The 21,988-nt window shown below is 48.7% G+C and overlaps 1 protein-coding gene across 1 annotated transcript in view; it reads right to left on the bottom strand.

Annotated features, from left to right (window-relative positions):
• LOC149349439 (atrial natriuretic peptide-converting enzyme) overlaps positions 1-21,988 on the bottom strand; it is an 80,270-nt gene that overhangs the window by 16,284 nt on the left and 41,998 nt on the right. Inside the window, exons 4-12 of the mRNA XM_089576778.1 lie at positions 17,717-17,829; positions 17,602-17,663; positions 14,411-14,574; positions 12,687-13,148; positions 5,271-5,363; positions 2,601-2,711; positions 2,393-2,540; positions 2,257-2,337; positions 2,079-2,140 (exon numbers count right to left, since the gene is read on the bottom strand). Of these exons, the coding sequence (XP_089432904.1) occupies positions 2,079-2,140; positions 2,257-2,337; positions 2,393-2,540; positions 2,601-2,711; positions 5,271-5,363; positions 12,687-13,148; positions 14,411-14,574; positions 17,602-17,663; positions 17,717-17,829 (1,296 nt within the window). The remainder of the gene's footprint in view (positions 1-2,078; positions 2,141-2,256; positions 2,338-2,392; positions 2,541-2,600; positions 2,712-5,270; positions 5,364-12,686; positions 13,149-14,410; positions 14,575-17,601; positions 17,664-17,716; positions 17,830-21,988) is intronic.

The raw sequence follows: 21,988 nt of genomic DNA, 5'->3' as shown, positions 1-21,988 counted from the left end.
CAAACAGGAGCCACTAAAAGGCCGATGGTTGGCAGCCGGCCTGCGCCGCTCGGGATGCCAGCCAAAATGGTGTCCTAACATCTCTGTTGGCGGTGTCAGATGTGACTTTCGGATAAGAGCTTGGTAGTTGGTACGAAAGCGTATGTTCCATAGGGAATTCTGGTAATTCCTGGCACCTGCGGTGACAATGAATGGTACGTGAAGAAACGCTATATCCAGCGTGCACTAGCAGTAAATTAAAGTGTGCACATGCTTAATATCCCTCTAAACTTTGGGCACTGCTTTCATAATAGAGAACCCTGTAGCCCGATTTCTTGCAAATAGGAATTTAATGCTGGCTGGAACGTTTCTGCTATTTACATGTTACTGAGTACTAAAAACTGCGTCTGAAAGGGTTTTGTGCACACCGAGTTTTGTAGATGTTATGGTGACGCTATACTGCCCTCTTGTTATCTTAGAGAGAAGTGAGTGCTGTATGTCACATGTGATGATCTTTCCAAAATGCCCTGTGGCATGCCCAGATGCTATTTTTTATTGGTGGGTTAGGCACAGAGCTCTCCTCAATGAGATCAGTTCTTTTATTGAAATCTTCCTGGGTAATCTCCGGGAGCAAGTGCTTGCTTGAAAGTTTCCTGTAACAGCAAGCTCACTATTCGCATTTGTTAATTAGCCCATGCCTTCCCTTGTTTTTTAATTTTGTGAGCGTTTGATTTTGTTTCATTTTGTCCAAGTAACTGTTGATTGTTTTTACGAAAATGTGTTGTGTACGTGTTCTAAAAAGCAGCCCTAATTACACCGGAAAAATGCAGCGCAATTTACAGCACTTCTGTACCATTCATGTACAGCAGGCATGAATGGCATGAATACTCGTTCTCTGCTCGTGCAAAGTTCGAACTTGTATCGTGGGTTAGTTCAGCAACCTATTGTTGTATCACTATTCCGAGTCGTGTGTGTTGTGGTTTTGAACTGATATATAACGACTAGGGTTAAAAGTTTGCACTATTTTCTCTTTTTATGTTAGCTAAATGTTTAAGAAGGGCTCTCAAACAAGTGGCTATACCTTCGTTAACACTTTGACCATCAGCGCGACGCACCAGGCAAAGACGAAGGAAGAAGACAGCGCGGACTACTGAAAATAGCGTCGGTAGTCGGCGCTCGTTGCGTCCTCCTCCTTCGCCTTTGTCTCGTGTGTCGCGTTGAACCTCGAGGCGTTCGAGAATTTATTTCTCCCGCCAGAAATCACGTGCCTTGCCTTCGTTTTTGTTGTTATTTAGTTGTCCGCACACTTCAAAGAGGTCGCTGGCTCCGCACAATAAGCCATCATATTTTAACCGTACATGGACTTCTATGCAAGCTACGCTACCACTACATGTAACTTGTAGATTAACTGAGCCACACAACATTTGAGTATTTCGGTCGTGCCGTCTTCTTTGAGGTCACCCTTCTGCCTATATATACTCAATTCCTTCCCGAAATAAACAACCAGTTCAAATTAGTGCGGTGGTGGGGTCCGCCTTCTCTTTGTCCGTGCCAAAAAGTTGCGTCATGTTGTGTTGCCACAAACAGAACACCTAGAAGCACATTCATTCACTGCACGGCTGCAGCAGGCCGAGAACGACGGGCATAGCATTGCACTCTGGAGAGTAGCGTAACAACTTCTAAAAGAGGAAATTCAAAGTAATTCCACTCACTATACACCCTGCTATTTACTATTGCCAAGTGGTACTACTACACCCACACCTGATGACCTAGACAGAGCAGATGGCACAAGTGCGCTTTATGTGAGCCAAACAGATTGGTTTGGTTTTTTGGTGTTTAACGTCCCAAAGCGACTCAGGCTATGAGGTACGCCGTAGTGAAGGACTCCGGAAATTTCGACCGCCTGGGGTTCTTTAACGTGCATTGACATCACACCGTACACGGGCCTCTCGAATTTCGCCTTCATCGAAATTCTAGCCGCCGCGGCCGGGATCGAACCCGCGTCTTTCGGGTCAGCAGCCGAGCACCGTAACCCCTGAGCCACCGTAGCAGGTGAGCCAAACAGAGGTGCGCTTCCCAGGCCAGTGCTCGCTACGCACCTGGGGGACTGCACAGCAGGTAAACCACCAGGTCACTTCGGCACGCACCCGGAGAAGAGAACCTGCGCCGTCGGTCACATTCTTGAGAACACGGAGTCGCATTGTCACGCGGCAGGAGTTCTAGCGCAGAACATGACCTCCACCACTGGTTACCTATTCTGTGTGCTCGGAAACCCACCTGAGGCCCGGCGGATCCAGCAGCTGCAGATACGAATCGCTGCTGTTGCCATCATGGTGCAGCTCCACCCGGGCAGGCGGCCTACCAGAGGGGGCTGAGGTCAGCATCTGCCGCACGAGGGCGTACGGGGACTCACCCAAGGTTGAGAGCTGCGCACGCGGTGTCGGCCAGCTGCTTGAGCAGAGAGTCCCGCCGGCGTCCCTCGGGCAGCCCGTCCACGCACACCTTGCGGAAGTGGCCATGCTGGTAGGCGCGCAAGTAGCCGCCCAGCTCGGGTAGGCTCACTGCGCGCACGGCGTTAGTCCTCTCGCCGCCCCCCACCTACCGCGAAAGGATATACTCACAGCAGTTCTGCTCGTCAGCGCCGTTGTCACAGTCCAGCCGTGCATCGCACCTTTGCGCGATATCGACGCATTGGCGGTCGCCGCAATGGAGAAGTCCAGGACCGCAGTTGTCTGCATGAGTGACACTTTGTTCTATTCAAATTCCCGAAGCGACACGTGGGCTGTGGATTAATTTAGTCCACCTGGGGCTGACGTCACACAGTATACGGGCGTGTTTGCATTTCGCCTCCATTAATATGTGGCCGCTGCGGCTGATGTTCGACCCCACGACCTTGAGATCAACAGCAGCTGAACGCCAAAGCCACTACGGCGGGTGATAATTTGCTTTGGTTCACGATTAAAGAGAGCACGGCCCAGCAGGGAACGTGGGCGCACTAAGGCGAAAAAATGCACGAGACCGGCGAAAACTTATTTCCCTTACAAAAATGACTTTTGAGTTTCAGTTGGCGCCTTGTTGAGCTCTTGTTGAATCAACTGGAAACCAACATGAACCCAGTGCATGTTGAGCCTACTCAACATCTGCTAGGCACAATTTTTGTTGAGCGTAGTCAACAAATTAATTGTTGTAATTTCAGTTGAATTTATGTTGAATCGATTCTCATGCCAGCTGTTTCTAAGCCTAATTAAATTTAGTCAGTTCGACATGCGTCGTGTAAACAGAACTTTACGAAATTATACATATTAAGAACACATGCAGCACCTGTTAGGGCTTCCACAAACCGCTGAAAGTCATTCCCTCGCAGAGAAAAAAGTGCTTGTGGTGCAATATGCTCTTTCAGGGATACCTACTTAGGAGGATTCGTATGTGCGCTGGTAAAAAAGGGCGCATAATTAATGCTTTATTTCTGTTGTTTATGAATGAATCAAGGTCTTCAACTAACAGAACGTTGCTTGTGAACTTGATTACTTCTACTGCACATAAAATAAATAAATAGCAATAGTTATAATTGACATAACTTTGCTGATCGGCAGGCCACTACCTGCGCAGATCCGGACACTCATGTGTAAGAGTATATAAGGGTGAAGCTGAGATTCCGCTTAAGATGGAAAAGTTATGAACTCTTAGTGAGGTCATGTTGTAGCCTCATGTGCAATACTGTTCCATGTTCTCTATCTGACGGTTGCATGGGCGAGAGTGTATGTATTTATCTATTTATGTCAACACGTGTGTTTGTGCGTGTGTGTGGAGCACTACATGACTGGGATGTCTGCGTCAAGTTAACGAGAAATTGTAGGAATAAATGTGATTATACACCGAAGATTGCACCGGTAGGCCTATCTGACGCAGTACAAATGTATTCCTAGCAATTTTTTTACCACAAGTTTGTACTCAGTCTATAATGAACAGAAAATCAACCCAAAATTCACAACGGAATTTCAACTTAAATACATAGGCCAATTTTCAACACATGCTCAAAGTTCATCAACAAATATGCCACAGAATTTCCACAGCTTTTAAACAGTGCTTATTGAGGCAACTTCACAAAAATTCCACAGAATTTCAACACCAGTTTTTGTAAGGGTTGTGAGCTCTTTGAGGACTCTTTGAGAAACCCAGCTGCCTGTTCAATATCCATTAAGCCGCTGAAAATGAGCTTGTTCGCGCGAGCTGAAGCTTAAGATTCAAATCCTTCAGAAGAGCTGGGTTACCAGTGGTTGCAACCACGTCGTATACAGTATACAGCTAGTGATATAGGGGTTTCCTTCTACAGCCAGCCAAACTCTCCTAAACTCCAACTTCCAATTTTGTTTGACCTCTAGCATCCATGGGATTGCAGCATCTTGCTAGATATTTTTTTTATCGCTGTGGTGGTGATGGCAAAAGTAAAATACTGTTACTTGAAAAAATTAGCATGTGCCCAAATTGGTGCCTTGATTTAAGATCGCAGTAGCGTCACGAATCAAACCGTGCCGTATTGACTGCCACTGTACTGCTACTAAAAACATACAAGTGCAGCCGCCATTGCCACACCATGGGATCAGCAGTAATGTTCGTTATGGCTCAATATGAAAACATGCCGTAAGTGGCGCTCCCCGCAGCCCAAACCGAAATTGCAAGTAATAAATGCCAACGTATGTTAATCAGTCGCATGCGGGAAGAAATGACGACGCACACCATAATCACCGGGCCAGTAAAGTCGAAAAAGAAAGCAAACTTGAGAATTTTGCGTTAGCATTCTAAAAGACAAGCGCTTGTTCCAAGTATAGCGCTGGGAAGTTTGGTCGAAGTCGGTGTGCATATTCTGCTGCGCCTGTTTTGCGCTGCATTCCAAATTGTGCTGTCTTATATGTTTTTCTCTGTTCATTTTGTTTACTAGCTTGCTGTTTATTAAATATTTATTTCGTCCAATTTTTTTCCCCTTCTTTCTCCTACATTTTTGCTTATTTGTGTCCTATTACACGATCGTAGCGTCAGCCGTTGTTGCCAATTTCTAGTTGCATTCAACAGTTTGTGGTTTTTTGTTTTAACATTCTTTTTAACGTTGCACTTCTTGGTTTGCGTGAACGTGTGTGCTGCAGCTCCTAGTTTTGGCGTTGGCAGTATTACAAAGGGAAAATGCGCCCCTACAGCTAGTGGTGCGAAGCCAACACACACTGAGACCTTTCGGCCCCTTTCGCGGTGTCGATCGGCGCTCCAGGTGCAGCGCATGCATCGCGCAAGGCACTCACCGCAGGAGGTTTCGTCCGAAAAATCCGGGCAGTCGACGACGCCGTCGCATATGTGGCTCTCCTTGCCCCTCGCTTTGAGCTCGTTCGCGCAGCCTGCGTGGGAAGAGTTTCACACGTCGTTCCCCGACCGTGGCAGCTGCTGTTACAATGTGTCCCCGCCCCGCTAAACGTTTTCTTTCTTTTTTGTGTATATACAAAGAATTCGTGGCATATTATCTGTTGCTTGCCCAGCGGCTAGCCTTATTATTTTACCACAGAGATTCTTCATAACCGTGGCACAATTTTCGAAGAAGTTTCTCTTGAAGATAAGGGTGTACTTGTACTTGGTGACGTCAGTGCATTTCTTTGGTGCTTGCACTTTATATCTACTGCACTTTGCTACTGCAATTTGACTAACGGTTCACCTTCATGAGGCACAGGTGCCATTCAGATCTTTGTCATGCTTGAATGCCCAGTTTCAACACATCCTGTTTTGAAGCTAAAAGCTTCACTTCGGGACCTCGTGCTTCGATCGCCGGGTGCCTTGTTTTCACCTTCAAATGGCCTTGAGCGTCAAAAGCAAAGGAGAGGCGCATAACTGGCCCCCTGGGACAGTGGACACCTTAGTCACGCTTTAAGCTACAAAACCAATGGAGCGGGAGCTTGGAAAGCAAAGGAAAGGCGCATGACTGTTCTCTTGGCACAGTGGACACCTCAGTCGTGCTTTAAGATACGTGGCGGCAGTGACAGATGTGCGCTGCATGCGTTGGCATTGACAACGCGCTGCCAGAAACCCAGCAGTGAAGCCATGGACCGTCGGCGTTCATTGTGTTCATTGGCGTTGGAGTTGACAACGTTTTACACTCTCGTGATTTTAAGGAAAGGAAGTGCGCATAACTGACTCCCTGGGTCAGTGGACGCCTGAATCGCGCTTACAGACCTTTTTCAGTTTTAGCCTCGCACCCAGCGCGCCGAACACCGCCATGTTGCTTTCCTCCTCTCTGGCTGGTTCGGAAAGGCGGTGTCCGTGCGTCCCGTGCGTTCTCTGTGGTTCTGCGTGTTTAATGTATGCGGTTGCTTAGCTGTAGTAGCCCGATTTGGGTGTATGTGCGATTAAAGCTGAAACGAGGTCTTCGGGAAACCACTGCGCAGTCGTCTGCTGTTCAAACAACTACAGGAAGCGAAGGCGGCTTGAAGCGGAGCAGTGTGAAGAACACAGAGCCACGGCGTCAGTGCGGTTGCGGGCTGTTTCAGCTACACATACTTTACACGAGAGCACCTACTGCTGATGTCGCTAAGATATGCGTCGTCTGCGACCCTTGCAAAATCAAAACATAAGTAATAATTTGGGTAAATGATACAGCGTCACTGCGGGTTGCGTGAAACATTTCTCTTATAACTGTCGACACTGGTGACTGATTATTAACGACGACGGCACTGTAAACATAGCTTTTTGACAGTACTTGAAAGCCATCGTCCATTGCACAAATGCTGTTTGCTTGCAGTAAATATCCGATAAACCAGCAGGACATAAAAAACTGAAGGCCCCAGCTTTGACGTGTCCACCTTGCATCGTGACACCTCATGCTTCGACCAAATACTGTTTTCAACTGACGCCATAATGCAAAGTGCCGATTGTTTAAAAAAAATGTACCTATTAGGGACGTGCAATCAGCAGGCACGCAGTGCCCACCCGACCACACGCACGCGCTTTCTCGCTCTTTCGGCATTAAGCAGCGGCCGCACCCGAGACGGACCAAGCAAATACGCCCCCCAGGAACTGTCACAGCAGGTGCACCAGTTTCGAGTGTATAAATTACATCGCGTTCCAAGGCCAGATGCCTCTCTACTACATCTTTTTCCGAGTTTAGCGAAATGTCGGATGACGCGAAGCTCCAAATCCAGTTTCCTCTGTTCCTGCGGCACTTTGCTTCGACGCGCGGCGCCGACGGATACACTGGCGCTCCGAAGAGTGCTGCCGCACACTCGCATGTTCGCGCTTAGAGTGGACCACCCTACATTTGCACGCTTCACCAGTTATTTTACCGTTAGTACGAAGTAATCAAGAAATTTATGCAAAGCCAAAAGCCGTAACAGAATTCTGTGCGCTTATACGCTCCAACGGTGCCTTCTCCATGTAGCACTACAGAAAGTACCGTTTTTTAGGACAGTGCAGAGGGAAAATGTAGTGAAAGCCGCGGTCGAACGCAGTTTCAATATGTTCGTGTCACCGGCGCAACGCAGAGCAGACCGCTTAAGCGCTTGACAGCAACACTGCTGTTAGCTCGGAACGGAGCGGTTTTTCTTTTATAATTATAACTACAACATAGAAGCGCTCAGCAAGTTTCGTGCTCGCAATAATAAATGTCTTCATTATAAATACCAGAAAGCCGTTAAATGAATTGCGCACACTTGCGTAGAAGCGCACCTCCCATGTCGATTTTCGGCACAACTTGCAGGGAAACATCGGCGTCGCCGCTCGCCGAAGCACGGCCCATTTTGATCACAGTTGCTCAGTGCCTACAGTGAAACACTTTGCAGGTCAAAACCATGCAAAAATCAGCACTCGTATAAGGCCGAACAGCGCGGCGAGTACTCGCTGCCTGTATTGCAGCGGCGTCCACCCAAGCCAACATGGCGGAGAAATCGGCCAGACGCAAGACGGCGCTGCTGTCGAAAGATGGCCGCGCGCACCTGAAAAAGGTCTTGTGGGCTGCATGCGCTAGCGCTGACACCTTTGTGGCGGACACGCGGCACTGCTGCAATACGCCGCAGCGTTCATTGGGTGAGCAAACTCCCGCGATCACCCATTAATTGCCACCTGCAAGGATGGCAGGGTGTGTGCGCTGTCTAACCAGTGTCCGGAACGCACTGAACGTTACAGACGCAAAACCGCTTGTGGTTGCCCGATACGCCATGCCTTTCGCTCTCTAACCATGTTCAGCAATAGTTGAACTGCAGCTAATTTTTTTTCCTCGAACTTTGGCCGTAATTTTGTTTGTTCCACTGCTGCACTAACACTTTTTCCTAGTCCTCACCGCGCACTCTATGGAGGATCCTAATGAAACACGACAAGAATTTGACTCCGTTCATCTCAGAGTGGTTCATGACCGACCTTTTAGCATTAGGTGCAAGAAAAGGTTTCAATTTCTCGCTCATCCTAGGGTAGCCGTTATGCTACAACGAGATTTACAAACTAAAAAAAAAAAACACGCGTCAGCATGGACTTAGCACTGTAGCATTTTCAATGGTTTGTTGTAAAAAACTCAGAAGTACATGACTATTGAATAAGTCCTGTAACTACAAGGACAGTCTCTGTCACACTTTCATGAACACGCAGCATTCCTAAAAAATATAAGGGCTATTTCGCAAGTCTCCTGAGTCGTTTCCGGACCTCACTGACGGGCTTCTGAGAACTCCTCAAAGAAGAGCCCGGGTACAACTAGGTTCTATCGAATATTTATAAGAAACGCTGCACCTCTGTCCAGTTCCAGCATTGCCAAAATAACCTACGAGTGTAACGGCGCCCTGCCATCTCGCACATACCGCGCAATCAACTCTTTTCAGCGACCAGTTTTACGAAGCCGACAACATGAGCCACCTACCCTCGCTATTTACTAAGGGTATGTAAAAATTCGAATGGCGAATAGATTATCTTCCTTTTTTGTGCCAATCAAATGTTGCATGTAAATAACTATTCGAAATGAATCGAATTGGTACTCAAGTTTTGGAATAAATGGCACGCAGTGGTTTTCTTGGGCCACTTCAGAAAAAAAAACAAAAAAATAGCAGGGTCGACTCCAACGCCGCACAGCATGCTGCCACCGCGATCTGTCAGAGCGGGACGGAGGACCCAGCATTGCGATGTGGACCATTCATGCGGGAGCGTTCTTTAGTGGCCTTCAAAACTAGGTGACGCGGCAGGCCTCAGAAAGGCTTAAGAAGCCTTGCCTTCATGACCTGTCTTGGAGGCGATGGCTCGTATGTAACCCTAGTCCCTCTCACCTATAGAGATATCGGGCGCTTGTTGTGGAGTAGCAGGCCAGGGCCATGTTACCACCGGCCGACCTCTCCACCTTTCCCTCATTAAAATTCCTTTCTCTCTCTCTCTCGGGCACTTGTTAATTCGATGTCGTCAGTAACAACCCATAATTTTCCATTACGTATGACGTGACGGTCAAAGACTTAAAATACTGACTTCGTGCTGCGTACTCCCCAGCGGAGATGAGTGTTGCGCATTTTTATAGCTATAGCATTAACTCCATATGGTATGACGCAGCTCGACAGAGCCCCCGCTAACGTTTCGCTGTTTCGTGCAATTAATCGTTTTGTACGAATATTCGCACTAGTAGGGCATACGTGTAAAAATATTCGATTTGTATTCGATTCGGTGCTAAGCTCCACTATTCGTATTAAATTCGGTAGTGAAGCTGCCATATTTTTATTCCATTCGGTTTTGAAAACGCCCTATTCGTACGACCCTGCTATTTACCATTGGTCGCAGTAACCATAGTTTTAGAGCGCAGCTCTGAAGCGCCCGTTCCTGGGGCGTGCCTCGGCATCGACGTAACTGAACAAGGAGCGCAGCGGAGGAAGAGTGTGCGGCGATAGCGAAGAAAGCGCGAGAAGGAAAGCGGAGGAGGAGAGTATGGTGAGGGCGAAAACGAAGGAGGAGGGACAAACGGGCGGGAGTGGTGTCGCGCAGCTCCTTCTGAGGGCTCGCTCACACATTCGGCGGTGAGACCAAGCGAAATCCGCCGCCGCCGAAATGCTCCCTTGTTCACACCTCCCGGCCACAATGCCGCCGCTTCGAGCGCGCACTCTCGAGTTAAACGTGTTCCTCCGCACCTCCACGTCTGCGTGTCGTCTGCTCGCGGCGTACACAAATATAGCTACAAAAGAGCCCACAGCCGTGCCTCGTCAATATGGGCAGTTTGGTTCCCGTTCAAAAGTGTGCATAAAGCGAGGCGTCCGTAAAAACGAATCATGAAGAAAAACATATTATAAAAGAAAAAGAATGTATTATTACGGACTGCCGCGCTGCACAGTGGCGCGCAGTGAAGTGAAAATCGGGCGAAGTTGGGAGCTTCAGGTGCATTATTCGGGTCGCCGTTATCATGGTCCATGAGAAGCGTGATGGCGCCTCTTGGTGAGATGATGTATCTCCTGTTACGAGTTTTCACATACCAAGAACTCTGTATTCACTCTCCTGACAGCTGCCGATTGTGGTTTTGTAAGCAGTAAGCAATTGCACAGAAATAATTTTTTCGCAGCCATTCATGCAATGCGGCAAACGGTAAGGCGCGTCGACCCGGCACCTTGCCATTGTAAAGCATGAAACTACACAAACACAAAAAAATGATTACTACTGCATTTGCACTTTCGCACTGCCTTTCGCTGGTGTTCTGCGCTAAAAATACAAGGGATGGAACATCTCGCAGAGGCACTCGGGATTTTGTTCTCAGAGCTGCCCATATTAGCGGATCAAAAATACATGGGTCCCAACGGGCTCGGTCCGCATTAATCACATTAGTCGTCCACATTAACGGGGCACGACTATACATCGACGCTGTCTACGTATCATAAGCATAAACACGCATTTTGCAGGGCGTTACGGTTTTGTCACATTCGCACGTTTAGCATATGCAAAAGACAAGGTCAGCCTAGCGGCGTCATCTGGCTGTTGGAGCGGCAGCCATTTTTTCTCAACAAACCGACGCTCCTTTTTAGGATCAGAAGCGGCAGAATCGCCACTCTAAATAGAAAGTAAAGCAAATTTATCGCTAATCTGTTATGTTATAGGCGAGATGAAACGAAGCGAAAGGCCGGTGCCCCATTTACGGCCAGTGAACATACTGAAAATGGCAGTAACAACGATGAATTCAGTCCGAAGCGAGGGGCCCTGCTTCGAAGGGCGCCGCCATGGGAACGCAACTGCTTCCTTGCCGTCCTATATATTGGCCGATGGAAAGAGGCGGAATTTTTCACATGGCAGAAATCGGTTCTGGCTTTCCGCTGTGTATTTCGGCGAAACCTCTGCAGTGGCGGTGCATTCCACTCGCTCTCGCCGCCGAAGGGCCAAGTGTGAACGAGCCATAAGGCGACGCTGCGAAAAACGCCGCCTAGTATACGCCGGCCGAGCACAGGCTGAGCAGCGGCGCGCTAAGTTGTATATTACTCTCGCCAACTGCAGCCGCCCTTCTGCGCTGTGTGTTCTGTATCCGATTGTTTATGGTCCAAATGCATCGACAGCTGCACTCATACTTCGCATTACTGAGTACCGTAATCGCCAAGTCAATTTTTTAATCTCTTTCTGTAACTGTAGATGCAATCTGTTCCGAGAGGTTAGCGCTCGGAATTACTTGTCCTGGCTCACACATTCCTTCCGCGTACCCTTCAAGGCCGGTTGCTGTGTTAAAATTTTCACCTGCAGAACTTGTCTTACTTTTGAAGGTTACAACTCTGGTGAAGAAAGCAAAGGTTCTCCACATGCGTAAATAGGCGGACTCAACTGAGCTCTTTACCGGCCTTTATTGATTCTTGGTGTGGTTCGTAAAATTACTGGCACGCTCTTGAAACACTTAATTGACTATCTGACAAAATTTATTTACTGCCTGGAAGATTAGTTTTCGCAAGTTTCTATCATCATCATCACCGTTGACCCCGGGTTATCTACTGCAGGAGAAAGAGTTCACTCATTCACCTCGAGTGGAGGGAAAATTTTGAAATGCTATTGTTTCAGCATCAAATGCGCCTTTTGCCGCACTCAGTTTTACCAAGAGCACAAATTGGTCGGAGTTTTACTCAGTGCCCTTTCAGTTCAAAAATGTCCTTGGTTGTTCTTCAGCCTCACCACCGTGCTGCTTTTAAGATCTCACAATAAAAAATCGACCTCAATACTTAATTATTCAGTTCAATCACGCTGCACTGACTTCGCGGCGGTTTTGCTGTTTAAACGTCAACCTACCAGCGTAAAAAACTAGCGTCCTCAATAGCTGCGATGAAATCACGGACTCAATGAGCGCAGCCATTCAACCATCCTTGCAAGCTCATGTGTTTTTTTACTATTTATTTCTAGCCTGAAGGCAGATATCTCGAGGCCCCTTTTTTTTTCTATACTTAACGCTCTACTGCACCAGAGAGCGAGGAGCAGCGAAAACGGAGACGGGCCGATCATGTGATGTCTTGATCGCACCGAAAAACAGCTAAGCCTCGTGGTGAAACACAGAAAGGAAGCAAGGAAGGTCGGCGCCCGTATAAAGCGTCCACCCCAAGTGGAGATGCATTAGGACCCAGCGGGCGTGCAGTGAAATCCGTAGGAAAATTTTTCAAGAGCCGCTGGAGTATAATGACAGCAAACGGCCTTTAGCGATACTCAAGTCTTCCGCAGCGCTACCATTCGGCAGCAGCGTCTTTCCACAGAGGCGCGACAATCACCGGGCTTCGTGTGGCAGCTGCCTGCGGCGCTGTACTGGGGCAGGCGTCCGCAGTCGATGTGGCCGGCAATGGCCAGCGGCATCTGCTGCTGGCACGAAGACCAGAACTCCTGGCAGAACTCCCTGCAGGGTAGCACGACCCGGCGTTCGGCGTCGTCGCACTGCGGCTGCAACAGGCGGCACACTAGCTCGGCGGCCAGCGGGTGGCACTCGGAGTCGGCCAGCTGCCGGTAAGCGACCAGGTCACGGTACACCTCCCTGGCCGTGGCGTGTCCCACGGCGTTCGGGTAGGCGGTGCTGTTGTAGGGCAGGCTGGCCCGGCAGTGGTCCAGGGTGAGCGGCTCGCAGCGCAGCTCCACGTGGCGGCCGACGGCCGGCCGGCTGGTGCTCAGGCCGGCCAGGTAGCCCGGGTAGCGCCGGCGGGGCGTCCACGACTCCGGCAGCGAGGCCGTGGCCCGACGCTCTGCACACGAAGCAACAGCGAACGCGACGCCCGGCTTGCACCTCCAATGAGAAGGGCCTCCGTCAGTCCTCAACGTGGCAGCTATTGCTCACTCTTGGCGAAGCCTGTCCAAATTCCGGCACTATCAACATGGCTCATCAAGTACGTTTTCTTTCGACAAATTGGGCTCTGCGCCACTAGGCGCAGAGCGCGATTTGCAATCCTTGGTAATGTGCTTTTCTGCCGACAGGTTCGAATGCCCTTCCGCAACAGCGTCTACGAGCTCAACTGCATCGACTGCGACTGATAATTCAGCGCGGGTGTTGTTCAGTGACATCCTTCGTTGGAAAATTTGCTGCGTTCCCTGAAGGAACTGAGGAAACACGCCTGAGGGACACTCAGTGAAAATCGCTCTATAAAAACAAAGAAATTCGTTGCTCGCCCGACACACTATTCAGGTCGTAAAATGTTGAACAGAAGTAAATAAGCCATAAATTGCAAATCGACTGACTTTTCCCAAGAAGCATGCAAGCATGAATCTGTCCACTTTACGTCGGGCATGTCTGAAATCGCATGCTCTGGCGAAATGTGTGTCGAGGCCGAGTAGTGCTTTCGCCTGCAGCTGCAAACCGACTCCATCGTGTACAAGGCAGTGCGTTACAACAGTCGCCGAAGATGGTCACCACTGATTAGCATGTGCTGGTTAGCATTAGATGCGATAGCTCCTGTCGGGCGAGCCTAGTCTGCCCGAGAATTCGCAGAAGCAACGAAGTATTCCAGGAAGACGAGCCAACGGTCGCTGCCAGTAGCTAGTTCGTAATACACTCCGCGTTATTACCAACTACTCCGGAGATCTTGCAAATTAGATCCCCGCCACTCCTGCGCATACAAGGATTCAAAAGAACAAGTGAGTACGAAGTCAATGGCACGCAAACAGGACGGGCCATCATGCTGCTGCGTTTCGCGGCTGAAGCGTCTGAAGTCGCCGCGCAGCGAAGGTTGCAGTTCGCGCTATTTATGAATTACCGCAGGTTCGCCCCTCGCGCCTATAGGCTCCGTCGCACTGCAGAGCCCTTCACTGGCTTCCTTCGGTGGCCGCATAGCCTGCAGGCGACATCTGACGCGAGCCACTCCTGTCCCGCCCTTCGTTTCGCAGAGGTGTGCGTATGGCGATCAACCGCCGTTGACTAGCTCGATTCGATATCTGATACGCGGGCGGAAACCGACCTTTCCGACACCTGATCCACTTTTCCAGCTTCGTGTAGCATGCAAAAGGCCCGTACCTTGCAGGCTGAGAGACTCGGGGTCCACCTTGAGGCCCTGAAATACGCCCAGCCGGCCTCGCAGCAGCTCGTCGGCCATGGCCAGGTACAGCTCTCCGGCGTCCACCGGGCCGTGCGGCGAGAAGTGCACGTTGAAATGCACCGTCAGCTCTCGGTCATCTCGCCTGCGCCGTTGATTCACGCCCTGACCGATGCACGGCAACGAGCGGCCGCGCCATATTGGATAACCGCGGGTTTGACCTAAAAGCATACTCCGCGCTGGCCACTTGCCGCTAGACATGTTGCCTGGATGAGCTTGCATATGTTAAAAATTATTAAGAAATTAGCTTCAGGACATGTATGGGGCAAAGTTATGCCGGGCTGAGAACACGCCCCTCTAGTCACCCCTCCCCCATCTCCAGTGTTTCCACCCCGAAAGCGTCTATAGACGCCAGTAAACAAAGCCGCCTTGCCGCCCATAATTTGTAGCCGAAGCGATACGATGCAAATCTGTACCAGTGCATCCATAAACGCGCAGCGCAGTGGCCGAGTATTGCAGCCTTGGTTGAAGAGCGACGCGGCGCCCTTTCATGCGAAGCTCCTCTTGCGTGCGTCAGCATCGGATGGCGCATCCAGGTCACGCACAATGCCTTTGCGCTGTACCGAAACTATGTTATCACTGGTTTGTGAAGAAAGCCTCAAGCGTTCTTTACGGATGCACTGCTATTTGATAAAAATTTCATAGTCATTGCAAACATGTCAGTAAAATTATGCAGAAATAAAGATGCCGTTAACAGCGGCTTTTTTTCAATCATTATATATATATATATATATATATATATATATATATATATATATATATATATATATATATATATATATATATATTAATATGCCAGGTGTCCCAGCTAAATGTAACCAAGCTTTTAAAAAACACGCGGTGTCCTAGCCGTCTGAAACCAAATGAGGGTTGTTTAGAGTCGCGTGACCTAGTCTGCAGTATTTTTTTCGTTCTTCAAGGTTGACTAATTAGTTAAGCTTAATTAACTAACTTTTCAATTATTAATTTGAGGAAGAAAGCGTCAATGGAAAAGTTGTAGATCGCTTTGAGAAACAGCTTACTGAGACATTTGCAGCAAAGTAATATTTACGTAAAGTGATCACAAAATGAACAAGGGAAGGGAAAACCTCAGGTTGCCTGAGCCAACGTTTCGACAAGGGGACTTGTCTTCGTCTGTAAAGTAGTTTTTTTACCGGCCTTTAACCATAACCCGTACAATAAGAAAAAGCTTCCACACGACAACTGTGCCACTTCAAAGTCCCAAGACGCGCCTTAAAGAATAAAATTCATTTTTTTCTGAAGTCCTCTCCTCGATGAGACTTTGGGTGCACATTGAGGCAGAGAAGTGAGCGAGCAGCTGGTCACGTAACAACTTTCTTTTAAGGCCAATAAATAAAGCTACGCAAATCGTAAATTGTGCCTTTCAGCCAGTCCCGCGGCGGCTTGCCGCTCTGCCATCGGCGGAGTAATACGTAGTAGTCCGTAGAAGCAAATAGTCCGCGCGTATTTTTATTTCTGCGGGCTTATTTTGCGGCAATATTATCTGGGAATGAAACTATTTATTCACGGAAACCTAAAAAAACAAATTAAAGCGAAAGCAAAGCCTCCACGGAGCTGGCTGCAAGGCACTCCACGCGTTGGTCGACTCCGCCCACCGTACGAAGGAGAATTTAAAAAAAAAAGGCGGGAGCCGGACGTTAATTCAATTTAATTAGGAAAATCAGCCACACGGGGCAATAATCGAAGTTTCTAAGAATGCTCGGAACGTGTAGATCGAGTTCCCGCGGCAAAAAGACGAGTTCAGATACCTCTTCAGTGCACCTTTAAGCTGAACCCTCTTCGTTAGCCTCCACGTTTCTTCCCCATAGGTGAGTACCTATGTACAGTCTTCGTCAAAAGTATACAGCGCATGGTGTCTGCTTCTGAGCCCTGCAGCGCGGCTCCTCTTGCATAATCAGGGACCTTAATCTCACGGAGGCGGGAGTAACTCAAGTCGTCAACCCTCCTAAGCTTAAGACTGTCAAGCGTGCTCAAGGGCCCCGCTACCCGGCCTGGAAGCCAGCCATTTCAGCTGTATATTTGTGACAAAGACTGTACCTAGTTTTCTTCAAAACAAGATTTTGATTCTCATCAAGCTATCTAAACCCTGGTCGCTTTCCTGAATAAATATTTTATAATAAAACTTTATACACTCCTCACTGACATATGCGTGCAATAAACGAGGATAAAATAAATGGACTGAAAATATTTGGTTTTGTGGCTCAACTTCGGATTAAATGCTGTGAAAATGGGTAATTTTTTTTGTACTTTTAGTTTCACAAAGGCTGTTTTATTCGTAACATTACAGTTATCCTAGTTAATTGCACTGGTCATACATTCAGCTGCATAAATGCCATATGGTTGGGCAAGTGCGAACTGATCAACAAGTCGAGGCAGGAACGATTTTGATAGATTTGCAATAAGGAAGTAATGACTCGTGAGCATCCACCCAAGCGGAGCCATGCGGCAACAAAGGAAAGCTTTCCCAGAAACTTCGTAGTTGGCAACGGGGCCACCGCCTGTCCGGGACAGTCGCTCTATCAACTCAGCTAGCCAGGACTGCTAGCATATGGTAGAACGAGAGGGAACTGATCAACAAGTCGAGGTGGGAATCTTTTTGGTACAAGATTTGCAATCAGGGAGTAATTACTCATCAGCATGCACCCAAACGCAACAATGCGGCAGCAAAGGAAAGCTTTCACAGAAACTTCGTAGTGTGGCCTGCTCGGGAGTGTCGCTCTATCAAATGAGCTAACCAGGACCGCTAGCATTTGGTAGGACGAGAGCGAATTGATCAGCAGCCCGAGGTGGCAACGGTTTTGGTAAAAGATTGGCAATAACGAAGTAATTGCACTATTCCCACTTGGAGTTGTTGGTCATTTGCTGTTGTTCTACCGTCTACTAGCCTCACTTAGTAGCGCAACTGTCCCAAACTGGCGGGGGCCCCGGTGCGAACCCCGGCCCAGGACGAATCTTCCGCCAGCTACGAAGTTTCTACGAAAGCTGTGCAGCTTTCCTTTGTTGCCGTGTGGCTGCACTTCAACGGAGCTTCGTGCAGTCTGCGAAACATGAGGAATGCCGCCAAGCCGGGGAGTCGCCGGCCGATACACACCTCTGGAAGGCGATCACCTCCGTCCCGCGGAAGGCGGCGCTGCTGTTGAACAGCCTGTCCAGCTGCGGCAATGGAGACGGTGAGCAGAGAGCGCGGTCGCGACAACGCGTCTCACCTTTGCGCGGTACGCTTCCGCTTTTCGCACGAAGTCGTCGGCCAAGCTGTTGGACAGGCTCTCGCTGAACTTGTCTCCCTCCAGCACCGTGAAGGCGCCCCGGTAGACGCGCTCTGCGGACAGGCGCAGCAGTGGTGATGCACGACCGAACGGGGAAAAAAAAAAAGCGAAAAACACGGAGGAAGAAACAGACAAGGTAACTGACAACACGATTCTTCAGTAGAAGGAACAAACCTCGTAGCGAAACAACGCTCGCCCCAACCGCTATTGCGTCCGTACCCAAACAGCAACGAGGAACGCACCATTTACACGTTTCCTTATGACAGCGATTCAACCAGCAGCACCTTTGAGCGTTGGTGAGTTGGTAACAATGTGCTACGTTCTGCGGATACTTTTATAACTCCGCTGACCAATCACAACACTTAACAAAACCAGCTTTTTGAGTTTGACTAAACAAGTCAGGGGCATCAAAATTCTTGAACGTATAATTTCGTCTCTGCTGTGCAAATGATTGTGCACAGTGGCCGCTCGCGCGCACTTATAAGCCTGGACATTTGCGCACGAGCGGCGCGAACTTGATTACTTGCGTATTTTGTAAATAGTGTACAAATCTCTGCCCTGTCCTTTCTTGCTATCGCTCCCCTCTATGCTTCTCCTCGCTGTCCTTTCCCTTTCACCTCCGCCGGCTGCAGCTCGGGCGCTTAAGATATTAGATAACAATTGCCTCGGCCGGCAACACTCTTTTTCTTCACTTTTTTCTTTATTTTTAACAAACCACTACCACCACCATAATTTCGTCTCGTGATTAGGCTCTTGTTTAGGCAACGGAGAAATTCTGTTGGGCGGAGCTTCACTGCAGACTATAGTGTCAGGAGAAGTCTGCGTGTTTCTTCTCTCTCCACCGTCTGCGGAGACGAAGCGAGCAGACGCTTTCGTCCCTCTGCACAAACTAGGGCGTGCCTGGATGCCTGCTCGCCTTTGCTCAAGAGCCACCCTTTTCCCCAAAACTGGTGAAGGTGAACACCTCAATCCTTTGTTGTCGCCATCTTGTTAAGCGTAGAAAGCTGGGCTAGTTGATTGCTAGTACTATTGTGAGACATTCCAGCGGCTAAAAAAAAGCACGGACGAAGGTAGCGGGGACAGGACGAACGCCGGACTTCAACTGAGGTTTATTTCACAAACAACTATAATATACAAAAGGGGGCGCAAAGAAAAAAAGCTGGGACGCATGTGCGGCCTGGTGAATGATGCCAAAAAGAGGCCTATGTGCAAAATTAAGCCCACCAAACCTCTTGTTGAATGTGAAGTCGGTGTGGTATACAGCATCCCCCTCGCCCGTGGCAGACGGTACATCGGACAGACGGGACGCTGCCTCAACTAAAGCTTGCTAGAGCATCGCCGGACAGCTCATTCGTTATCTGGCGGAGGTCATCTAGCTGACCACATTCGCCGTTGCTCACACAAACCAGCATGTGAGGCGTTTTTAGAAAGAACAAGTGTGATGCGTAAGTTTACGACTCAAAAAAGCCGAGAAATTTTTTACGCCTTCAGCATTATCAATGATAAATAAAACTGCGTCAGCAGCCCTTCTGTGGCGCTACGCAAAAAAGAAATAGATTACCTGAAGGCAAACGGGTTGATTCAGCCAGGTAGGCGATAAATAGAAGGTGCGCCGATGTGGCAAACATGAGTTGCATGGCACAGGCGCCTTCTGCATTTTTTATTATGGGTTTATCTTGTCACGGATTACTTTTCTTTGCGTCCCCTTTTGTATATTATAGCTGTTTGTGAAATAAACCTCAGTTGAAGTCCGGCGTTCGTTCTGTCTCGTCTACGTTCGTCCCTGTCTTTTTAGCCGCTGGAATGTCTCACAATAGTGTCGCCATCTTGCCCGGTCAGCCGCCAGACCAAGCTATCCCTGCCACCCTCTAGCCACCATAACCAAGCCAAACCATGTATTTTTCGGAAAGCCCAATAAACGTCTGGGAGCAGGCAAAGCGCCCTTTCTATGTTGGGCCCTTATCGCACAGCGGCAGTGTCGCGTAAGAATGGCCGCCCTATGTGTGCGTTACGGGGGCTCGGAGTTCGCGGCCTAAGCCTCACAGGAGTTTCAACGGCCTAGTAAGAACCCCCACGACGCATATGGCATGTTTGCGCATTTGATCGAGCCTGGACTGACCTGCTTAATGCCCCTTCCTCACCAGCACGCGATAGACCGACTGAGAGGCTCTAATGCGCCTGCGATTGCCCAGCTTTACGCAGTATACTCTGAAGCATTCGCATCTCTGTCAACGCGCACGGAACCTCTTCGTATTGTGCACGCAGTACCGGCAGTTCGCTTCTGAGTTCAGGGACAGAGAGTATGAGTACGCGACAACAGCTTTCGAACTTCTTGTGAGCAAATGAATAAGAATTATACTCATTCTTATTCATAAGCAGCACTAACAGCACTTTTGGAATGAAGCCTTGCATTATGTGTTATTTTTGCTTCACTATGTGTGTTAATGTTGTATTACGTGTTGTTAATTCTTTTGTTGTACTTTCCTTTTTGTTTCTGCTGCATGTGTGCAGTATTTACAGAGCGCAATGTTTCTTGCTGTATGCCACTGCCTGAGAGGTGGTGAGACCTCAGTCAAGCGTCCTCGCTTTTTTTCTCACCACCTCCATCATTTCGGTTATGATGGAAATAAACATTATTATTATTATGGTTTGGTTTATTGGGGTTTAACGTCTCAAAGTGACTGAGGCTATGAGAGACGCCGTAGTGAAGGGCTCCGGAAATTTCGACCACCTGGGGTTCTTTAACGTGCACTGACATCGCACAGCACACGGGCCTCTAGAATTTCGCCTTCAAGAAATTCAGTCGCCGCGGCCGGGATCGAACCCGCGTCTTTCGGGCCAGCAGCCGAGCGCCGTAACCACTGAGCCACCGTGGCGACGATATTATTATTATTATTAAAAAAATTATTATCATTATTATTAAAAAAATATTGAGGCCTGCCCATCAATTGAGACTGAACGTTCTTTCCTTAAACTTTTTCCCAGTGTCCTGTGAACAGCAAATTGGCCACTGTCTGTGCATACAATCTTAGTGCCCTTTCTTTAAACTTCCGGTTCCTTCCCCAAAATATCCTCCCAAAAAAGTCGGCTAAAAATTACAAGAAATTAGATATTTTGGCAGTGGCCCAGGCCAAATTTGGAAGTCGCCATCGTGTCGGGCACGCTCAATTATGGTTGGACATCGCTTTCGGTCCATATCGTCCAAGGTCAAATTCTTGCCGCTTGGTGTCTCAGTTGCTGTAGCAACGAGCGGTGCACAAGCAAGATGCGCAAGCAAGAGTTTTGTTCGGCACTGATGATCGTTTGAGTGCTTTCGCATTAAAACTACTGCGCAATAATATTTTGCATATATTGCAATTCCGTCACATTGAAATAAATATTTTATAATAATTTCTCATCTTTGCGCTTCGCTTTGACCGTAGGGGCCTGGGGGGAGGAGGTTGGGGGAATGTGGGCGCAGCGCAGAAACTTGGCTCCTCCTCATGGAGAACCCTGCGCATACCTATGGAAACCGTTCAAAAACATGTGTAAGAATCTTAGCTAACGCTAAACAGGCACTCATCGCCTCAGCAGCAAGCGCGGGAGCACGCGTGCGTAACATTGCATCGGGAGATGTAAGATGCGTGATAAGTGACCACTTTCTTCGAGCATCGAAACTGTGAAAACTGGCCAAACAGCTCGACATAGTCCAGGGCAGCTCGCCGCCACGTCTGTGCGTCACAGGCTATGCCAGAGGAGCCACGAGCGCAGTCGGCCGCGGCAGCGTTGGCAGCAAACAAGGAAACAGTGAGTGAACGTGAATGTTAGTGAGCGGACATGAGCTTGAGAGATTGGTCGTGAGTGTGAGTGAGTGACTGTGAGTGCGATGAGTGGTTGCGAGTATTAGTGCGAGTTGTCATGAGTGTGAATGTGAGTCACTGGTTGTGAGTGGTCATGAATGTGAGTGATTGTGAGTGCGAATGGTCATGAGTGCGAGTATGAGTGAGTGGCTGTGAGTGCGAGTGGTTTCTGTGTCAATGTCTGAATATCAGTCGAACGATTAGCGCCGCTTGGAGCAACTGCACCGCCTTCGCATGTGACGCTGTACCAGAAATGTCAACCACACAAGTGGTGCGCGGCGCAAACTGAAGCGATAACGGAAATGAAAAGAAATATCGCTTGTCTAGAACTTCCGGACGTGTACTCTCACGTGCTTCAAAATAACGTCATTAT

This window comes from Amblyomma mixtum, chromosome 3, assembly GCF_055824585.1.
Source record: "Amblyomma mixtum isolate Tamu chromosome 3, ASM5582458v1, whole genome shotgun sequence".
Lineage (NCBI taxonomy): Eukaryota > Metazoa > Arthropoda > Arachnida > Ixodida > Ixodidae > Amblyomma > Amblyomma mixtum.
Note: the sequence above shows the minus strand (reverse complement) of the source record. Positions and strands in the feature narration are given on the sequence as shown.